We start from the raw sequence: 18033 nt of genomic DNA, 5'->3' as shown, positions 1-18033 counted from the left end.
AAATGATTACTCTGATTTTATTTTAAAAAGCATAAACGAAATCGGTCTTTTCTGGCCGTGAAATTGGGGATGTCACAATTGGTATCAGAGCATTAGTTTAAGCGAACTAAGAAATTGTAGGATTTCTAGACTTAAACTTAGAATGCTAAGTAATGATTGTGAGATGAGTGTCTACCATAATTTAGGCACGAGCACAAGTTTATTTTAGGAAAGATGCCTAAAATGTTTTATGTGCTAAATGTTTTGTGTTATAGCTATAATGATGCTGTTATTTGTTCGGATCTATGGTCTGCTGCCGACCGGATCTGGAAACCTTATGTCTGTAGGATTCTAAGCGTATGATTACGAGATTAGAACTAACATGTAAACGTTTCGAAGTGATAAGGAGATTTATACGTTTATCGTAAATAAAGCTTTCCTATCTTAAATTCTCGCCTGGTACACCGAACGTCTGCTTGGGTGTACAAAACGTTATGGTGAAGACTCGTAGAGAATTGAGTAGATGGAGGAAATGAAAAGCTTATGATAGTGAATGATACCTATCAGAAGATATCGTAAGAGTGGTATCTTGTCTTAGAATATGTTTGGTAAAATAATGAAACGTTTAGAGGATTATGGTACGTCTGAAGTACACCTCCGATTGGTAGGATGATGAATGGTTGGTGAATTTCTTGAAGTTGTTCCATCGTCTGGAATTTCTATCACCAACCAAGTTGAAGTAGAATTGATGATTGAAGATACGCATGGAAGAAGTCCTAGTAGAGTCTAGGAAAATTCTATAATTAATTGGACACATTCGTATGTGTTAAATTGTTTTGTGATTTTAGGATTTTGGGACTGCGAGACAGTACTTGGGACGAGTATGAGTAGGTGTGAATAGTAGTAGAGATCTATACTACTGGAAGCATAGGACTCACACTTGGATCAGGGAAAGTTACAAGGTTACCAAGGAACTCGTAATTGATTCCGTCTTATTCTAGTATGCCGTTACCATCATTTCTGTAATGACTAAGAAGATGATTGTTATTCCGACCCTAGTGGTCATATCGAATTGAGTCCGACTACGATGAGTTTGTTATGTGGTTCAGAGAACCAAGTTCGATGTAGCAGTTGACTTAAGCTGAATTGAAGTAAAGGCTGATCAAAGCGATCAATAGAAGTATCACGTTCGTTGTTAAAGAAGTTGGGTTAGGTTGTGTTCTGACCCAAAAGGATAAAGTGATAGTGTATGCATTGAGGCAATTGAAGTAGCATGAAAAGAACTACCCCACTCGTGATCTGGAGTTGGTAGTGGTAGTATTCGCCTTAAAGATGAGAGGAGTAAGAGGTCTTCTGATGGAAGAAGCTCACAAAACCATGTACTCGATTCATCCCGGCAGTGCGAAAATGTATAGGGATCTAAAACCCTATTACCGGTGGCCGATGGTGAAGCTCGATGTTGCTAAGTATGTGGCTGAGTGTGTAACTTGTGCTAGGGTTAAGGCACAACATCAGAAACCATATGGGAGTTTAGATCCTTTACCTGTACCCATGGGTAAATGGGAAGGTATCACTATGAATTTTGTGACTAAACTGCCCAGAACAAGGAACAGTCACGACATGATTTGGGTGGTCGTTGATCGCATGCGCATTTCATAGCAGCCAACGAGAAATGGTCTATGGATAAACTTGCGAATTCTTATGTAAAGGAAAGTGTGAGGCTTCACGGTGTTCCGTTAACGATTGTATCCGATCGTGACAGCCGTTTTACCTCAAGGTTTTGGAGGAGTTTATAAGCGGAATTGGGTACCCAGTTGTATTTGAATACAACTTACCATCCACAAACCGATGGTAAGAGCGAATGAACAATTCAAACATTGGAGGATATGCTGAGAACATGTACCCTGGAATTCCAAGGTAACTGGGATGAACATTTACCTTTAGTAGAATTTCTCTAGGGTAATAGTTTCCACTCAAGCCTCAAGATGGCACCTTATCACGCTTTATATGGGGAAAAGTGTTGAACGCCGTCATGTTGACTGGAAGCTGGGGAAAAGCAGTTTATGGGACTTGAAATAGTCCATCAGACTGCTGAAAAGTTGAAAGTGATTAGGGAAAGGAGGTTAGCTGCTCAAAAGAGCTATGCTAACAAGAAAAGACAACCGATATCATTCGAAGTTGGAGATTCGGTTTTACTTAAAGTCTCACCGTGGAAGGGACTTGTAAGATTTGGTAAGAAGGGAAAGTTGAGTCCAAGGTTTATTGGACCATTTAAAGTTCTTCAGAGGATCGGGAATCAAGCTTACGAGCTAGAATTACCGGAAGAACTGTAGGGTATTCATAACACCTTTCGTGTGTGTTATTTAAGAAAATTTACGGGAGATGTGCCCAACATAATTCCCAATTCTAAATTAAGGTTGGATGAAAACAAGAGGTTGATTAAAGAACCTGAGGCAATCGTTGACCATAAGACTAGGAAGTTGTGATATGAAAATGGTCGATTTAGTGCTTGTGCATTGGAAACATACGAATGGGCCAAATCTCACCTGGGAAACGGAGAGTGACATGAGGAGTCGCTACCCGTATTTGTTTGCTGATGTGTGATTTCGGGGACGGAATCATTCTAAGGGGGAGAGAGTTGTAACGCCCGTGTTTCTAGGCTAGGCATTAATATTGACATAATGGTCTAGGTTAACCTTTGTAACTTATTTAGAAGAAATGAAAAGGAATTATGTGAATTTTATGTGAATTATGTGTTTTATGCTTAATTATTAGGGTTTAATTAATTAAGAATAAAAATGAGCGTCAAAAATTAAATTTTAGATAAAGCCGATATCTATTAAGGAACTTGTAGTGGACGTGACAAGGATTACGGATATATAAAGAATACCGAAATCTGAATTATAACGAAGAAGTTATAACCTGTCGAAGTTTCACGATAAACTGGCACGGTGCCGAATGTCGTAAAAAGTGAGTTTTTGATAAACTACTTTGTAGCCTTAGTGATCTAAACGAAACTCGTAGTGTTCGTTAAACCGAGAGTAGATATAAAAAGAACGCCCAAATCTGACTTCGTATGAGGAAGTTATGATTTTTCGAAGTTTCAGCTTAGTAGTAGACAGCTAAAAACTCGAATTCTAGATCGAGCGATTTTTAGCCGACACGGCCTAAACGAGAATCGAAGGTCTCGTCATTTATAGCACAACGGTAAAAAGTCTGACGAAAACGGACGTCAGATGAAGAAGTTATAAATTTTTAACGGATTTCCTGTCCCGGTCTGTTAAAAACAATAATTTAAAAATTAAAGTCAAAATTAGCCAACGAAGTCTAAACGAAAGTTGTAGAGCATAATTTTACCTAAGCGTGCATATAAAGAACGTCAAAAACGGAGCCCGTATGAGAAAGTTATGGATTTTACAAGAATGGGCACAATTTTCGAGAAAGTTCGCAAGAAATGGTGATGGCCACGTGATCCTCGCATGCATAGCCCGTGCGCAACACGCATGTCGCTTGCTGATTGGACCGAGGGTGCGGTCCAATGATCTTCCGACGCCTCGCTTCTGACTCATCATCCGAGCCTCGCTGGCCCAATCCGAAGGCGCCGCGTGCCCTTCGCGTGTCCGAACCCTCGCATACGTGTCCTCCTCCGGATCCGACCACGTGTCCGAAGCTCCTGCTGCCGCGTGTCTCGCCTGCTGACTCTTCCCTTCTAAGCCGACCTTCGGACCCCTATACATAGAAGGCATGCGAGACTTCTCGGCTACATTTGAGAAATTGCCATTTTTAGCCCATTTCTCCATATTTTCTTCATCTTAACCTCCCCCGATGCCCCGAGATCAATTCCAATGCCCGGAACACATCCCGGAGTGCCCGAAGGCCCGAAAAATTTATCTTTTCGGTTTTGAAGCCCGACCTTTCACAGAGCCCGGTTTCTCAATAAAACTCCCGGTTTTATTAGAAACGCTCGTTTTAGGAAACGAATTGCTGCCCGATTTTCATTAAATCAGGTGAGTGTATAGTCACTTTCACCTTACACATAGATATGAAGTATTTACCTTAAAATACGTGCTATGTGTAAATATATTAATTGTTTATTTGAGGTGACTGTTGAATTGATGTTTTATACAAGTTTTAAACTGTATATATATTTTTATCTACAAATATGTTGGGTAAAACATGGGTAGATGAATTAGATGATGTGTGATGAAATAAAAGTGATGAGAGGTATCGATGTTTAAGATGATCTAGTCATCTAGCAGAGTATAGACAACGGCCATAGACTATTTTAGATAGTCCAGTGGAACGTTAGTAGACTTGTAATCGGTACGTATGTTTGAACTATATGTTCATAAAGTGTTCTTGAACTATATGTTCATTAGGTGTTTTTGAACTATGTGTTCATCCATTAGTTCTTCCTTTTGACACTATTACGTGTCGGGGTACGGGAGCGTACGGGAGTACTTTATCAGTATTTTCCCTATACTTTTATTTGGAAGAGCTTTGGAGTCTTCGTTCTTTTATGAAGTGATCGGACTAGCTTCATGAGTTAGTGATATAGATCATGAGTTAAATAGTGAGTGTGTGATGAAAGGTGAGTTGGACAGATGAGATGATCAGTGATATAGATCATGAGTTGAGAGTGAGTGGTGAAATATGGGAAAAGCTTTTACCCAGATGTTGGCGTGAGTGGTGCAATATGAGAAAAGCCCTTACCCAACGTTGACCCCCGTCATTCAGCAGAGTATGGATGACAACTATGGACTGTTTTGATGGTCTGTGGAACACTAGCAGGCTCGCAACCTGTAGGTGTTAATGGACTTAAGTGTTCATTTACTGTACTCTAAAACCCCCGTCATTCAGCAGAGTATGGATGACAACCATAGACTGTTTTGCTGGTTTGTGGAACACTAGCAGGCTCGTAACCTGTAGGTGTTAATGGACTTAAGTGTTCATTCGCTGTACTCTATTCCCCTCATGAGTGCCTTTAGGGCAAGTAAGGCTGGGGAAAACCCCTTAAGTATGTTCATCAGCTGTATGGAAAACCCATTGACATGTATTGCGGGGGGAAACTTCCGTGGGAAATACCATCGATGAATAAGAGCTATGGACTAGCACATGGCGACGATGTGACTTCGTGCCTATTTGACATAAATTGCTGAAGGAAAGCAATGTTGTCACCTTGTTGGTTGTTTTAATGTTAGGATGTCTTGTTTGACATAACTTGCTGAGGGAAAGCAGTGTTGTCACCCCGATGTTTGTTCTATTTGACATAAATTGCTGAAGGAAAGCAATGTTGTCACCTTGTTGGTTGTTTTATGTTAGGATGTTTTGTTTGACATAACTTGCTGAGGGAAAGCAGTGTTGTCACCCCGATGTTTGTTTTATTTGACATAACTTGCTGAGGAACCCCCAAAGCAATGTTGTCACCCCTAGTGATAATCCTTAGGCTAGGTCCCTTATGATAGTTGTTTTAGGGACGTAAAGTGAGGATAATGGGAATGGGCAATTAGGGTTATTTTGGTTGATGGAATTAATAAATTTATTATTGATTGAGAACTTAATAAGTTTATTATTTATTGTGGGTTGAAAACCCTATATGCTCACCAGGCTCCCAAGCCTGACCCACTCAGTTTATTTGTATCACAGGTATCGATACGAAGTTGCTTTACACTGAGAGATTAAAAGAGAAGTAGATCACTAGTGTAAATGAATGTAAGTTTTGTTTATGCTTATGTTTTTGTATTGACAATGACATCCCAATGGTTTAAGTGATTAAAATACATTTCTTCGGAAATGATTTGATAACATTTTATCATGTTTGGTTTTCGGAACAAATTTCGTAACACTTTTAATCAAATGATTACTCTGATTTTATTTTAAAAAGCATAAACGAAATCGGTCTTTTCTGGCCGTGAAATTGGGGATGTCACAACAGGTTAGACAGCGTTTGCAGACCGCTCAGAGTTGGCAGAAGAGTTATGCCGATAGACGCCGTTCTGAGTTGGAATTTCAGGTGGGTGACATGGTACTTCTGAAAGTCTCACCCTGGAAGGGTGTGATCCGTTTCAGAAAGAGGGGAAAATTGGGTCCCCGTTTCATTGGGCCGTTCAGGATCATTGCCAGGGTTGGCAAGGTGGCTTACAGGTTGGAGCTCCTGGAGGAGCTTAGCCGGATCCACAGCACGTTCCATGTTTCGCAATTGCGGAAGTGTGTTATGGACCAGGAGGCAGTGGTATCACTGGATGATATTCAGGTCGATGAGCGCCTGAACTATGTGCAGAGGCCTGTGGACATTTTGGAGAAGAAGAAGATTTTGCGGAACAAAGAGATACCGTTGGTGAAAGTGCAGTGGGAGCATCAGAAAGGATCCGAGTGGACATGGGAGCCGGAGACGGAAATGCGGGAGCATTACCCGGCATTGTTTAATCCAGCGGACTTCGAGGGCGAAGTCTAGTTCAAGTGGGGGAGAATTGTAACACCCCAATTCCACGTATGGATTTAAATAAAAGGCTGTTTGGTTTGAAGGCCTACTCGACGAGTTGGAGCTGGCAGATGAAACCCTAAATCCCGGGGTTTTGCACCCTATTTAAGGAATGATAAGCCTCCTTTGGCCTCTTTGCAGTCCATTGAGAGTCCAGAAGAACCCTAATTTGAGTGTGTGTGTGTGTGTGTGTGTATTCTTTGGAAGATAAGCTTGGAGGAAGATCTTTGGTGAGGGAATCTCTTGGGAAGCAAGCTAGTTGAAGCAAGAGCTTGTGGGTTACAAGTTCTGCATCAGAAAGGGGCTCTATTGAAGGTATTAAATCATGTTCCCTTGGCTCATTCTCTTCTTACCCCTTTTGTGCATAAGTTTAGAAAAAGATTCTTGTGTTTAAGCCAAGATCTGAAGTTGTAACTTCAGATCTGGACTCCCCTTGGCTTCTGGATTCATAAAGCCATCAGCTTTGGCTATTATGAGCCTTCTCCCAAGGATGTGACTTCATTGCAAGCTTAGTTGTGCCATTTTAGGGTCTTAAAGCCTTGCATGCACGTAAAGTTTGCAACTTTACGTGATAAGCATGCCTAGGGAAGTTGGATCTGCAATTTGGGGCCTTGGCATGGCTCAGAAAGTGTCTGCATGGTTAAAGGGCTGAAGAGACTCGGCGAGTCGCATAGTCGACTCGGCGAGTCATATGAAGATAGGTAGTGAACTCGACGAGTTGGATGAACAACTCACTGAGTCCGATGAAGATTGCCTTGGGCTCGACGAGTTGGATGAACAACTCGGCGAGTCAGATGAGTTTTCCCCAAGTTATGAATGTGTGTGTAGCCGTCGCGTGCAAGAAGGAAACTCGACGGGTGGCCTTAGGGTTGGATTGAAAATCGGAGGAACTCGACGAGTCACCTCGATGACTCGACGAGTTGCAAAGTGCTTCAAGGAACACGGCGAGTAGCCGAGGATACTCGGCGAGTCAAGGTCAACATGGACTGTTGACCTTGACTGAGCACTTTGACTTTGACCAGGGGTTGACTAGTGGGTTATGGAGTACCTTATAAGGTTAAGGACTTATGAGTATATTGTGCTATGGTATTAGGTGGTGGAGCCTGTGTCAAGTGATTTGAGAGTGGGGATTTATCTACCGAGTCAACATTTGCAAGGTGAGTTATCCTCAATATATCGATAGGGTCTAAGGCACCAAGGTCGGCCCTTTATAGTTGTTATTGTGATAGTATGCTACATGTGGATATGATCTGTTAGATCGAAATCAGGATAGACAGTATGTTATGCTTGTATGATTCATAGGGATTAATATGTCAGTGACCTGCTAGGTCAGTGCTATAGTGTTGAGTGATTGCTTTGCTTGGCGATCAGTGAGATAGATATATTTGATGATTGTATATGCCAGTATATGTTAGTTATGCGCACATGATTAATTGTTTGTTGCCTGGGTTGAGGCGGTCCTGCTCTGTGCGAAAGGCCAACACACCCTATGAGCGGTCCGGGGAGACTGTAGGCCCACGTGGCGGTCCAGTCATGCCGAAGGCTCGGTGTAGATTCAGTAGGACTGTAGGCCCGGTAGGGCGGTCCAGTCAGGCCGATGGCCTAGTATGCATTTTGATTGATTGATTATTATGGATATGGTATTATCAGTGTGGTATTGGTATTTTGGGGGTAGCTCACTAAGCCCTCGGGCTTACAGTTTTCAGTTTATTGTTTCAGGTACTTCAGGAGTTCATGGCAAGGCGAAGGCGTGACCGTACCGCTCCTCATCCTTATGATCTATTTTGGGACACTCTGATGGAAAAAATGATTTGAAAATGTTTTGTAAACAAATATTATTTGGTTTTTATTATGGATTGAAAAGTTTAAATTTGGCATAAAATTTATGGATGTTACAGATATTTTGGGAGCTGAAGGACACTTTATCCTGTCAGCACAAAGGGTTTGCCTCAGGAATAGGGAGAGTTGGGTTTCCGATACTTTGAATCATCAGGATTTTGTCAGGTTGGCAAAGTGGAATGTAGGTTAAACCTTTTGAAAAGGTCCGGTTGGATTCACATCGCTTTTCATGTTTGGCAGATGAAAAGACCGAATATTGGATGAGTAGGTGGTTGTATCGCTGGGTGATATCCCGGTTGGAGAACACTTGAACTATGTAAGGAAACCAGTGGCAACATCGGAAAGGATCCGAGTAGTCTTGGGAGCCAAAGTCCAAGATGCGGGAGCCTTATCGTGAATGGTTCGCCGCAGCAGGCTTCGAGGACGAAGCCTAGTTTAAGTGGGGGAGAATTGTAACATCCCAAGATTTTGTCATTTATAGTCCATGGGGATAGAAGGGTGAATCCATGATAGTCTAAGTGGTAAATTGCAATTACTGGGATCAGGAGGAGTACGTTGCGCGTACATAAGGGTACGCTGAGCGTACTAGGCGCGCCCTAGTATGCTGGGCGTACTCATGGTTGAAGGAAACCCTAATATTTAGGGTTTGGGGACTATATAAGCAACATTATGAGCATAAGACCCTCCCTTACCCCAGCCTCCACTGCTTAGAGTCGTTTTCCCCAAACCCTAGCCATTTCCTTTAGTGTTTGAGCTTTTTGGGTGTGTTAAGAAGAAGGTATTGCATCAAGGAGTTGGAGAAGAAGATCAAGCTTGTAGATCTGAAGTTTGTTTGTGCCCTAGAAGCTCCAGAAGGTAAAAAGCTTGGAACTTTATACTTGAAGCATTCTTGTCCCAAAAGTCCCAAAATGGTGCATGTTATGATTTGGACGAAATGAGCTGTCCTTTCGGACCTTAGAGGAGGTCCTAAGTGATAAAAATGGTGTCCCAATAGATAGAATTGTCTCATGCATGAAGTAGGAAGGTCTTAATGGATTAAGACCATGTGTTAAGAACTTTATGGACGTCCAAAGTGATAAAGTTCGAGACTTTATAGTCCTATGGCACATTTGGTCGATGGATCTGGAGTTTGGGCTTAAGTGCTTAAGCCATTAAGCACTTATTAGGGTTTTGGTGAAACCCCACGTACGCCCAGCGTAAATCCACTACACCCAGCGTACTAGGTCAACCACCCCGATGGTGGTCAACATCAGGACGAGTACGCCCCGCATACCAGAGGAGTACGCCCCACGTACCTCCTCTATTGGGCCTTTGGCAATTGGGCTTCGGGTTTGGGCTGTTTGTGGACTACTTGGTTTTAGGCCTTTGCTGGACTTTATGAATGTTATGTTTTGGGCCAAGTGTTGATAATGGATCTTGGAATTAAGCCCAATTTCGTAAATTGGGCCAATAATGGGATTTGCATAAGGGCTTTCAAGGTTATGGGATTGACATTGGGCCTTGGTCCAATAAAGAGAATGGACAGGATGGATTGTGTGGATCCCCCTTAGTCAAGATTGTTATGTTGTGTAATGACTTGGTATTTATTATGTGATAGTTCGGTATTCCGGTGAGCTAGCGGTTCGGGAGTTCCGTTCTTCAGTTCAGATTGACATTGCAAGGTGAGTTATCCTCACTATATCAACATGGTCTAAGGCACCAAGGCCGGCCCTTTATCAGATATGTATCTGGGTATTTGCTTGATATGTTTATTTGATCTGCTGGATTTGCATCCTGGTAGTTAGGATGGTATTGTGCTATGTTAGCGACCGGTTAGGTCGGTATCCTGGTTATAGGATGGTTGTTGTGTTAGTGATCTGTTAGATCGGTTTGATTATCTTTTATATACATGCTAGCGTATGATATTTATGTGCACATGATTGTTTGATTGGTATGGGGGTTGGGTTGAGGCGGGTCCTGCTTCGTGCTGTAGGCCAACATATGCAGGGCGGACCGGATAGACTGCAGGGCCAGGAGGGCACTTAGTCAGGCCGAAGGCCCGGTGAGCGGTTCGGATAGGCTGAAGGCCCCGAGAGGGCGGTCCAGATGTGCCGAGGTTCGAAGGGTGGGCCATACAGACTGAAGGCCCGGTGCGGGCGGTCCAGTCATACTGTATACGCGGAGATTGGACCAGGTGGGCTAAAGGCCCGGTGCTGGCAGACCAATCACACTGTAGACTCGAGAAGCATGGCTGTTTTGGTTGCTTCTATGTTATATGATATGGTTACACCCATTTGTAATCAACCCCATGAAGTTTGGGACACGAGGAACTAACGACCACATGTCATTCCAGATAAGGGCCGAATACTCATTGGCCATTGCTTGGCGTCATTGAGGATATGCATTGGCAATGTCAAAGGAGGTGGGTTCAATATCAGGAGTGGAGGTTTGGGTGTGAAAGGAGGAGACATTTTATTTTGGATTACGTTTGGGGTGTTGTTGAAGATTGGGACGGTAGGTACGGGAAGTAGAGGTGCGTTCTGAGTTAGAAACAAATGGGGTGGAGGTGTTCGGTTCGAAAACTAGGGTTCTGGAAGTAATGGGTTCAGAAGATGAATTAGTAGTGGTATAAGGGGTGGGGACGGTTAGGGAGTCGGATTGAGGTTGAGTATAAGACTCGAAAGCCAAAGTGGATGGGTGTGTATGGAAAGACGATTATTGGTGTGGATAGGAGAATGAACAGGCGGTGTGTGGTCGGTATCCAGAATATGAGGTGAAGGAGTGGGAGATGTAGGATAATAGGAGTAGTAGGGTTCGGTAAAACTAGAGGGTTCTAGAGTGAGAGAGAGAGAGAGAGAGAGAGAGAGAGAGCAGGTTTATCGAAAAGAAAAGAATGTTCATTGAAGCGGACATGGCGAATGACATAGATTCCTTCGGTGTGAGGTCATAACAACAATAGCCGTGATAGGAGTGGTTGTAGCCAAGGAAGACGCAAGATGTGGAACGAAAGTCCATTTTATGATTGTTGTATGGACGCAAGTGAGGAAAACATTAACACCCGAATATATGAAAAAACGAGTAGTCGGGTGGGTGGTGAAAAGAGTTCAAAGGGTGAGGTATTAGAGTTGTTTCGAGTGGACATTCGATTAATGAGGTAAGTGGCGGTGTCAAAGGCAAAATGCCAAAAGTTTTATGGGACATGAGATTTGGAAAGAAGAGTAAGGCCAGTTTCAACAACGTGCCGATGACGATGTTTAACAATACCATTTTGTTCACTGGTATGGGGAAATGAGAGGCGATGGGTGATGCCAAGATTGGAAAAGAAAGAAGATAGGTTGTGAAATTCACCGCCCCAATCAATTTGGACAACTTTGAGCTTTGTGTTAAATTGATGCTCAATGGTCAAGAGAAATTGTTTAAAGGTATGAAAAACGTTTGATTTTTTGTTTTAATGGAAAAAACCACATGTATTTGGTGAAATGATCAACACATAATAGAAAGTAACGATGACAATGAGCATAAACAATAGGCGCAGGGCCCCTCACATCATAAAACATAAGATCCAAAATATGACTACTTTTAATGTTAGAAGATGACAAAGAAAGTTTGGTGGATTCTTTGAAGATTAAAAGTTTTGTTGGATGAATGAAAGCTAGAAGAACCGATGTGTAAAATACGGAGACCTATACCACAGCCTATACGAAGGTTATCCTCACGATAATAGGCTCTGAGTGATCAAAATTGGAGAGATATGAGGCAACATGGTGATTTGAGTTTGTATCCGTGATCCAAGTGTTTGAAACTTGTGAGTTGTAGTTAGTAAAATTTGCAGATGGTTGTCAAAAGGTGTTCTGGTCCCAGTTCGGGTAGTGAGACGGTAGATGACTGACGCCACACCTGTTACATGTGCTAGACACAATGTTTTGATTAGATGCCCAACTGAATTGGTTGCGATTACCTTGATTTCGGTTTTAGTAGTTTCCATATCCTCCATTGTTGGATCGATTGTTTTGAGGTCGATCCCGACTATTATTTAACCGATTTCTGAAGTTTGCTTGCGGTTGTCACGAGCCAAACGGCTGAAGTTGAAAACCTAGTTGGACTGCCAATTATTGAACAACTTCTATGACTTCGGTAGAAGTCACCGAAGAACAGGATTCGTTAGTTGCCGTCGATTTTCTGATGCTCGCTATGGTGGTGAAGGCTTGTGCTGGCAGGAAATCTGTGGATGACTTTGAGATCCTATAATTGTGATCTAGTAGTAGGGAATGAAGATCAACGAAAGCAAATGGTGCTTGACGGGTGAATTTTTTGACTTAAACGTTGTACTGTTCACGGAGACCGGATAGAAGAAGCATGATAACGACTTTTTCCTTCAAGGGCTCACCAATATTTGCTAGGGCATCCGCGTAATCCTGGGATCTCGTAAGATCGGCAGACGATGATTCATCCGGTTTCATCTGAAGTTTTAGAAGTTGGGTCTTCAAGGTATACCCTTTGGAGGATGTATGAGGGGCGTAAGCCCGTTCCAATGCATATTTTGCCTTGGACGTGTTAAAAGGCACTTTCATAGATTGTGGAGAGAATAACCATTCTTACGTGAGCGTCATTGAGAACCCATATTGTGTCCGGATTTACTCCTATCGTGGTTGTAGGTGATGCATCCTTATTTTTTGATGGTGTGTTAATCAGAATTGTTGACGGAGGACACGCGGTTGTACCGTCGACATAGTTGAACAAATTGTTTGTAACAAGGAATGGCTGGAGCATTGTCTTCCGGTATCTATAGTTGGTTGAGGAAATATTGATTCCAAACATGTATGAATTATGGATGGTATTTTCTGGTTGTGTAAAGGATGCAATGGTTGCTATCTCTTATGAATATGTCAACAATGAGGAAGATGGATGAGGGATGGCGACAATTAAGGTTAGGCCAAAATTGGCTCTGATACCATAACAAACGTATGATTGTGTTTCTGTATATATGTTTCAATGATAATAATACAAAGATATACTAGACTAAGTTACACTTTGGTACCCTCTAAAATATATACAGTACTAGTCTAATAATATGTGTCTGGGGGCCGATAGGATAGTTTAGTCACTACGGCTAATTTTTTTTATTTTTTTTATTATTTATTTTTGTTTTCTAGTGTTTCCATGACATGCACCTTGACGGTTTTTAACACAAGAGCGCCTTTACAAGTTTCTTAGCGGATGCATTGCAATCTTCTCAAAATTAATCTCATCTTCAAACTATATATTATATATGTTAATCAAAGCAATATATTATGTGTAGCTGAAGCCTGGAAGGATGCCTATGTGAAAGGATACAATTATGGTAGAGTCTTGTGTTAGAGTCTCCTACGAGTAGCTCAACCACACAATTTGTTAATTAAAGCAATATATTCTCAAAAGTGTGGGTGTGTTCCAACCGAGCATGAAACTCACCTAGCTTTCATTAGGGACACAAAATTTGGCGGGCGAGCACCTTTTCTTGTTTTGTTGTGGTGTAACATTATCATACACATAATGTAAAAATTTATACATGTACACATGTAACAACTGTGTTGATACACAAGTGACAAAGTATCTATGGGGATGTGTTTCGATGCTGTTGAAAGGTATAGCTAGACAATGGTAATTTGGTCATTATATATTAAAACAATATTTATTCTCAAGGTTTATGTTATTACTTCTAAACCGATTAGTTTGAACCATTGTATTAGTTAGAATCGATTTCATTTGTCGTTATTTCGTCAGTGATAGGCTCACCTAATCTATTTCATTTGTCGCAATTCACGTCATTTTTTCACATTATTATTATCATTTGTTGAGCATTAAACATCATTTATAACTAAACAATATTCTCTTTTTATTCGGTTACAAATTCGCCAAAAGTTTAGGGTTGAAAATCTCGTCGTTTTTCTGTGGGAAATTCCAGACACAAAATTTTCACAATGATTTAAACTGCTTTTCTATTAGTGGACCCAAAATGGTCAGACCAGTATTATTTTACCGAAGATGGAGAAGCTAAGGGTGGAGGCTAACCACCAGACAAACTAGAATGAGTTAATGGTCACAAATTCGTCCTGATTAGTCACTTTTTTTTTTAAATTATGAAGTATTAAAAAATGATAATATCTTGGATCCACATTTGGTTCTTTTCTTCGTGGATAGTGCTTTACACCTGGTGCTGCTGGTAATATATGTAACTTATGTAATGTTTCATTTTATGATGTTAAAATATTTTTAATGTAATCTTTCAAATGTATTCAAAGTGTTTGATATGCCAAGTCTATAGAAAGTAATGAAATGTGGACATATTTTACACAATGCTAAAATATATCCTAATTAATAAATCTATTAAGTTGTTCGGTAGGTCTTAAAATGTGACATTGGATGAAAGTTATAAGTTAAAATGTTCCCTTGGTTGATTTAGCAAAGTACATTGTTATTTTACTCAAAGATGGGAGAAAAGTATAAATGATAGAATATTAGTATTTGACATATTACATATATTAGAAAAAGTGATGATTTTACTTATATGTCATAATATTATGGTACAAGATTAAATGTGAAAGTATGAATACTTGATAAAAATCTAAAGTGTTTTGTCAATGGTACCGATTTCGTCTTCTATTCAATTTATAAAAAAGCCAAAATCAACTACAAGTTAAATAAAAAAGATAATTATTACCCATAAATCTAGTAAAAGTATCGACGTGAATCCACATAAGCTAGCAAGCTTAGGTCTCCCACCATCTATCGGATTCTACCGTTATCTATTGTGGTATACTTTTGTCTATATGGTCTTTTATTGTTTGTTGCCATCTATCACGATATAATATCAAGTATTACCACTTACATCTTCATATCATCTTATACATAAAGCTATAACATACCGACCACTTAATTTGTCATTTTACCAATATGTTTAAATAAACCTTATAAATCGTAATCTCATAATCACCATCACCATCAGTCACACCTCCTTTATCATCTTTTCCATATGATGGCAATCATACAACATACACAACCTAACCCTCCTACAACCCATCACTAAATTCTCCCCTCTTTGTCATTTGTGCACACCCTATTGCTGCCACATGATACATCTGTCATTGGAATTATCCCCAATCGTCATCAGTTTGGATCTCCTCTCCATCTTCGTACACTTCGATAATACTTCACCCCTTGTCTCATTAAAACTTAGTCGAATGTCATAGGTTGCGTTGAATTCTATCTACAATCAATCATGTTGGGAAATGTATCCAAATAAGATAGTAAAACTACCAACAATTTTGATTAATGAGAAGTAATATCCTGATATACCCAAAACATTTGGTCCCTGAAGGAGGATTAATCTAACACCAAAGTAGAACAAATATTATACATAAATACTAAGATAACAATAGATAGCAAGGGCATGAAAACAATAAAAGCTAGTTCCTATATCGATAAATAATAAAGTACATTGCTTTTATGAATAAAACATGTAAGGATATTATCTATATTGGTAAAAAGAGTATATTCTATTGCTATTATGGTTAAAAATAAAGTATGGTGATATTATGTATTAAAATTAATCTATTGCTATTATGGAAAAAAGTATAGTACATTGCCATTATGGATATAAAAATTGTATGTTGGGTAGTTTGTGTAAAATTTGAAGGTTTGATGGGTTGCCGAGTAAAGTTGGCATCTGATTTTGGGTCAATGCGCGGATCTTTGCTCCGGGTTTGCCTATGATATTTAAGGATGATGGACTGGTGCCTGGCTTATTCAACAAATATTTTGCACACACACAACACATAGTGCATGCTCTCATTGTTCTTCCTCTCTAGAGCTAGGTTTTTCAATTAGGGTTTCATTTTTTTGTGATTTTATTCGGTTGAAATCAATAGAATCTTAGTCTTAGTTCCGGTTATGAGAGTTGAGAGTGGTTGTAATGAGGTTGGTTATGTAAGTAATTGAAAAACAACTGGTTCGGTGAAATAAATGAACCGTTGATCTTTGTCGATTGTGTGTTTTTGAGAGTTTTTAGATATCTGGCTCCGGTTCTCGTTTATAAGCACTGTCATATCAAACCAACACAACATATAAAGTACACAATGAATAATAAATACCAACTTGAAAATGTAATTGCACACAAACAATTTTGAATGGAAGCTTCAAATTAAAGAAGCCTATAAATGAAATCAAACGATTACCCCAACACGAATTAATGTAAACCTTTTTGTCATTGAAATCGTTGTAACTTTAGAACTTGGCTTGTAGCTGATCCACCACACTCTTATCCACTTGGAATGCCCTGGCTAGGATATCCCCTGGAATAGAAGGATTTGCACCGAAAACAGCATTTGCAATTGTTATAGCACCTGGGTTTTGACTGCTTAATGCAGCAATAACAACAGCATTTCCATTACCCACATTCCGTTGGAAATGAACAAGTCCCACAGGGAACACGAAAACATCACCCTTTTGCAACACCTTGGTGATAAAGCGGTTATCAGGATTAGAAGTGACAAATCCAACTTGTAGGGTCCCTTCAAGAACTGTAAGAATCTCTGTGGCTCTTGGGTGGGTGTGAGGAGGATTAAGTCCCCATGGTGCATAGTCAATTCGAACCATTGAGATGCCTAATGTGTTTAGCCCCCGTAATTGAGTTGCAAAGACTGGGGTCACCTTTGATCCCAATTGGTTTGATGTGTTACCCCTGAGGTGTAGCCCGCTAAAGAAGAAATCCTCCGCTTGAACTTGCATTGGGTTCTTGCATGTTACACCATTTACTTTGACTGCACGTTAAACAACATTTCTTTTATTAAAATAAACGGTAAATGTAATTAAAAGAGCACATCAGATGTGTAACAATGACTCAATGAGTAGACAATACCTGAGCTGTTGGGGTCGGCTACACAAAAATCTTGGAGGGGGCTAGGCTCGTAGGCTAAGGCAAGGTAGTTAAAAGTAAGTGCTACAACACTCAATAGAATGAGTTTGTTCCACATTTCTTTTAATATTAAGAATAACAGGAATAGAAAGATATAAGAATGAGAGCTCTAGGAAAAAGAAACAGTGGAGATGGTTTTTGTTGTAGAAAGAATCTGCTTTGTGGTTCCATATATATAGGGCTAATTTGCATGGTTCATGATTTTGTTCTTTACTGTGTCTTTCCGCATCCAATGAAAAATAATCTATCTATTAGAATTGCCGTCTAAAACGTAAAAACAGCATTAGGCCCCACTACAATATGAATAGATGGCTGATCACTTTGGATTATAAGGAATTGGTCAGCCGGCTTTTTAGCTGCTTTAATTCCTTTATGTTGCCAAGAATTGGTCAGTATCAGTTCTGAAATATTAAAAAGCTAAATTGAGTACCATGTTCCTTTTAAGTGCTAATTTTACAAATTAATAACACTCGACATGAGAGTGATCATCATATGTGTCTAGGGGCCGATAGGATAGTTTAGTCAGTGCGGCTAATTTTTTTATTTTTTTATTTATTGATTATTTATTTTTGTTTTCTAGTGTTTCCATGACTTTCACCTTGATGGTTTTTAACACAAGAGCACCTTTACAAGTTTCTTAGCGGACGCCTTGAAATATTGTCAAAGTTAATCTCTTCTTCAAACTATATACATCTACCATTGGAATTTGTTGTGTGTTAAAGGTATGTGATATATAGTCAAAATATATTATTTGTAGCTGAAGCCTGGAAGGATGCCAGTGTGAAAGGATACCATTATGTTC

The 18033-nt window shown here is 40.1% G+C and overlaps 1 protein-coding gene across 1 annotated transcript; it reads right to left on the bottom strand.

Annotated features, from left to right (window-relative positions):
- Positions 1 to 16540: 16540 nt before the first annotated feature.
- On the bottom strand, positions 16541 to 17289 carry LOC145125687 (putative germin-like protein 2-1). Its single transcript, XM_079061112.1, has 2 exons — positions 17175 to 17289; positions 16541 to 17076 (listed from the first exon to the last, which is right to left on the bottom strand). The coding sequence occupies exons 1-2, from the start codon at positions 17287 to 17289 to the stop codon at positions 16541 to 16543; spliced, it is 651 nt and encodes a 216-aa protein (XP_078917238.1).
- Positions 17290 to 18033: the final 744 nt, after the last annotated feature.

The sequence above is a fragment of the Lactuca virosa genome, chromosome 7, assembly GCF_052849685.1.
Source record: "Lactuca virosa cultivar CGN04683 chromosome 7, Lactuca_virosa_CGN04683_v6, whole genome shotgun sequence".
NCBI classification, from domain to species: Eukaryota; Viridiplantae; Streptophyta; class Magnoliopsida; order Asterales; family Asteraceae; genus Lactuca; species Lactuca virosa.
This window is presented reverse-complemented; position numbering and strand designations above follow the sequence as displayed.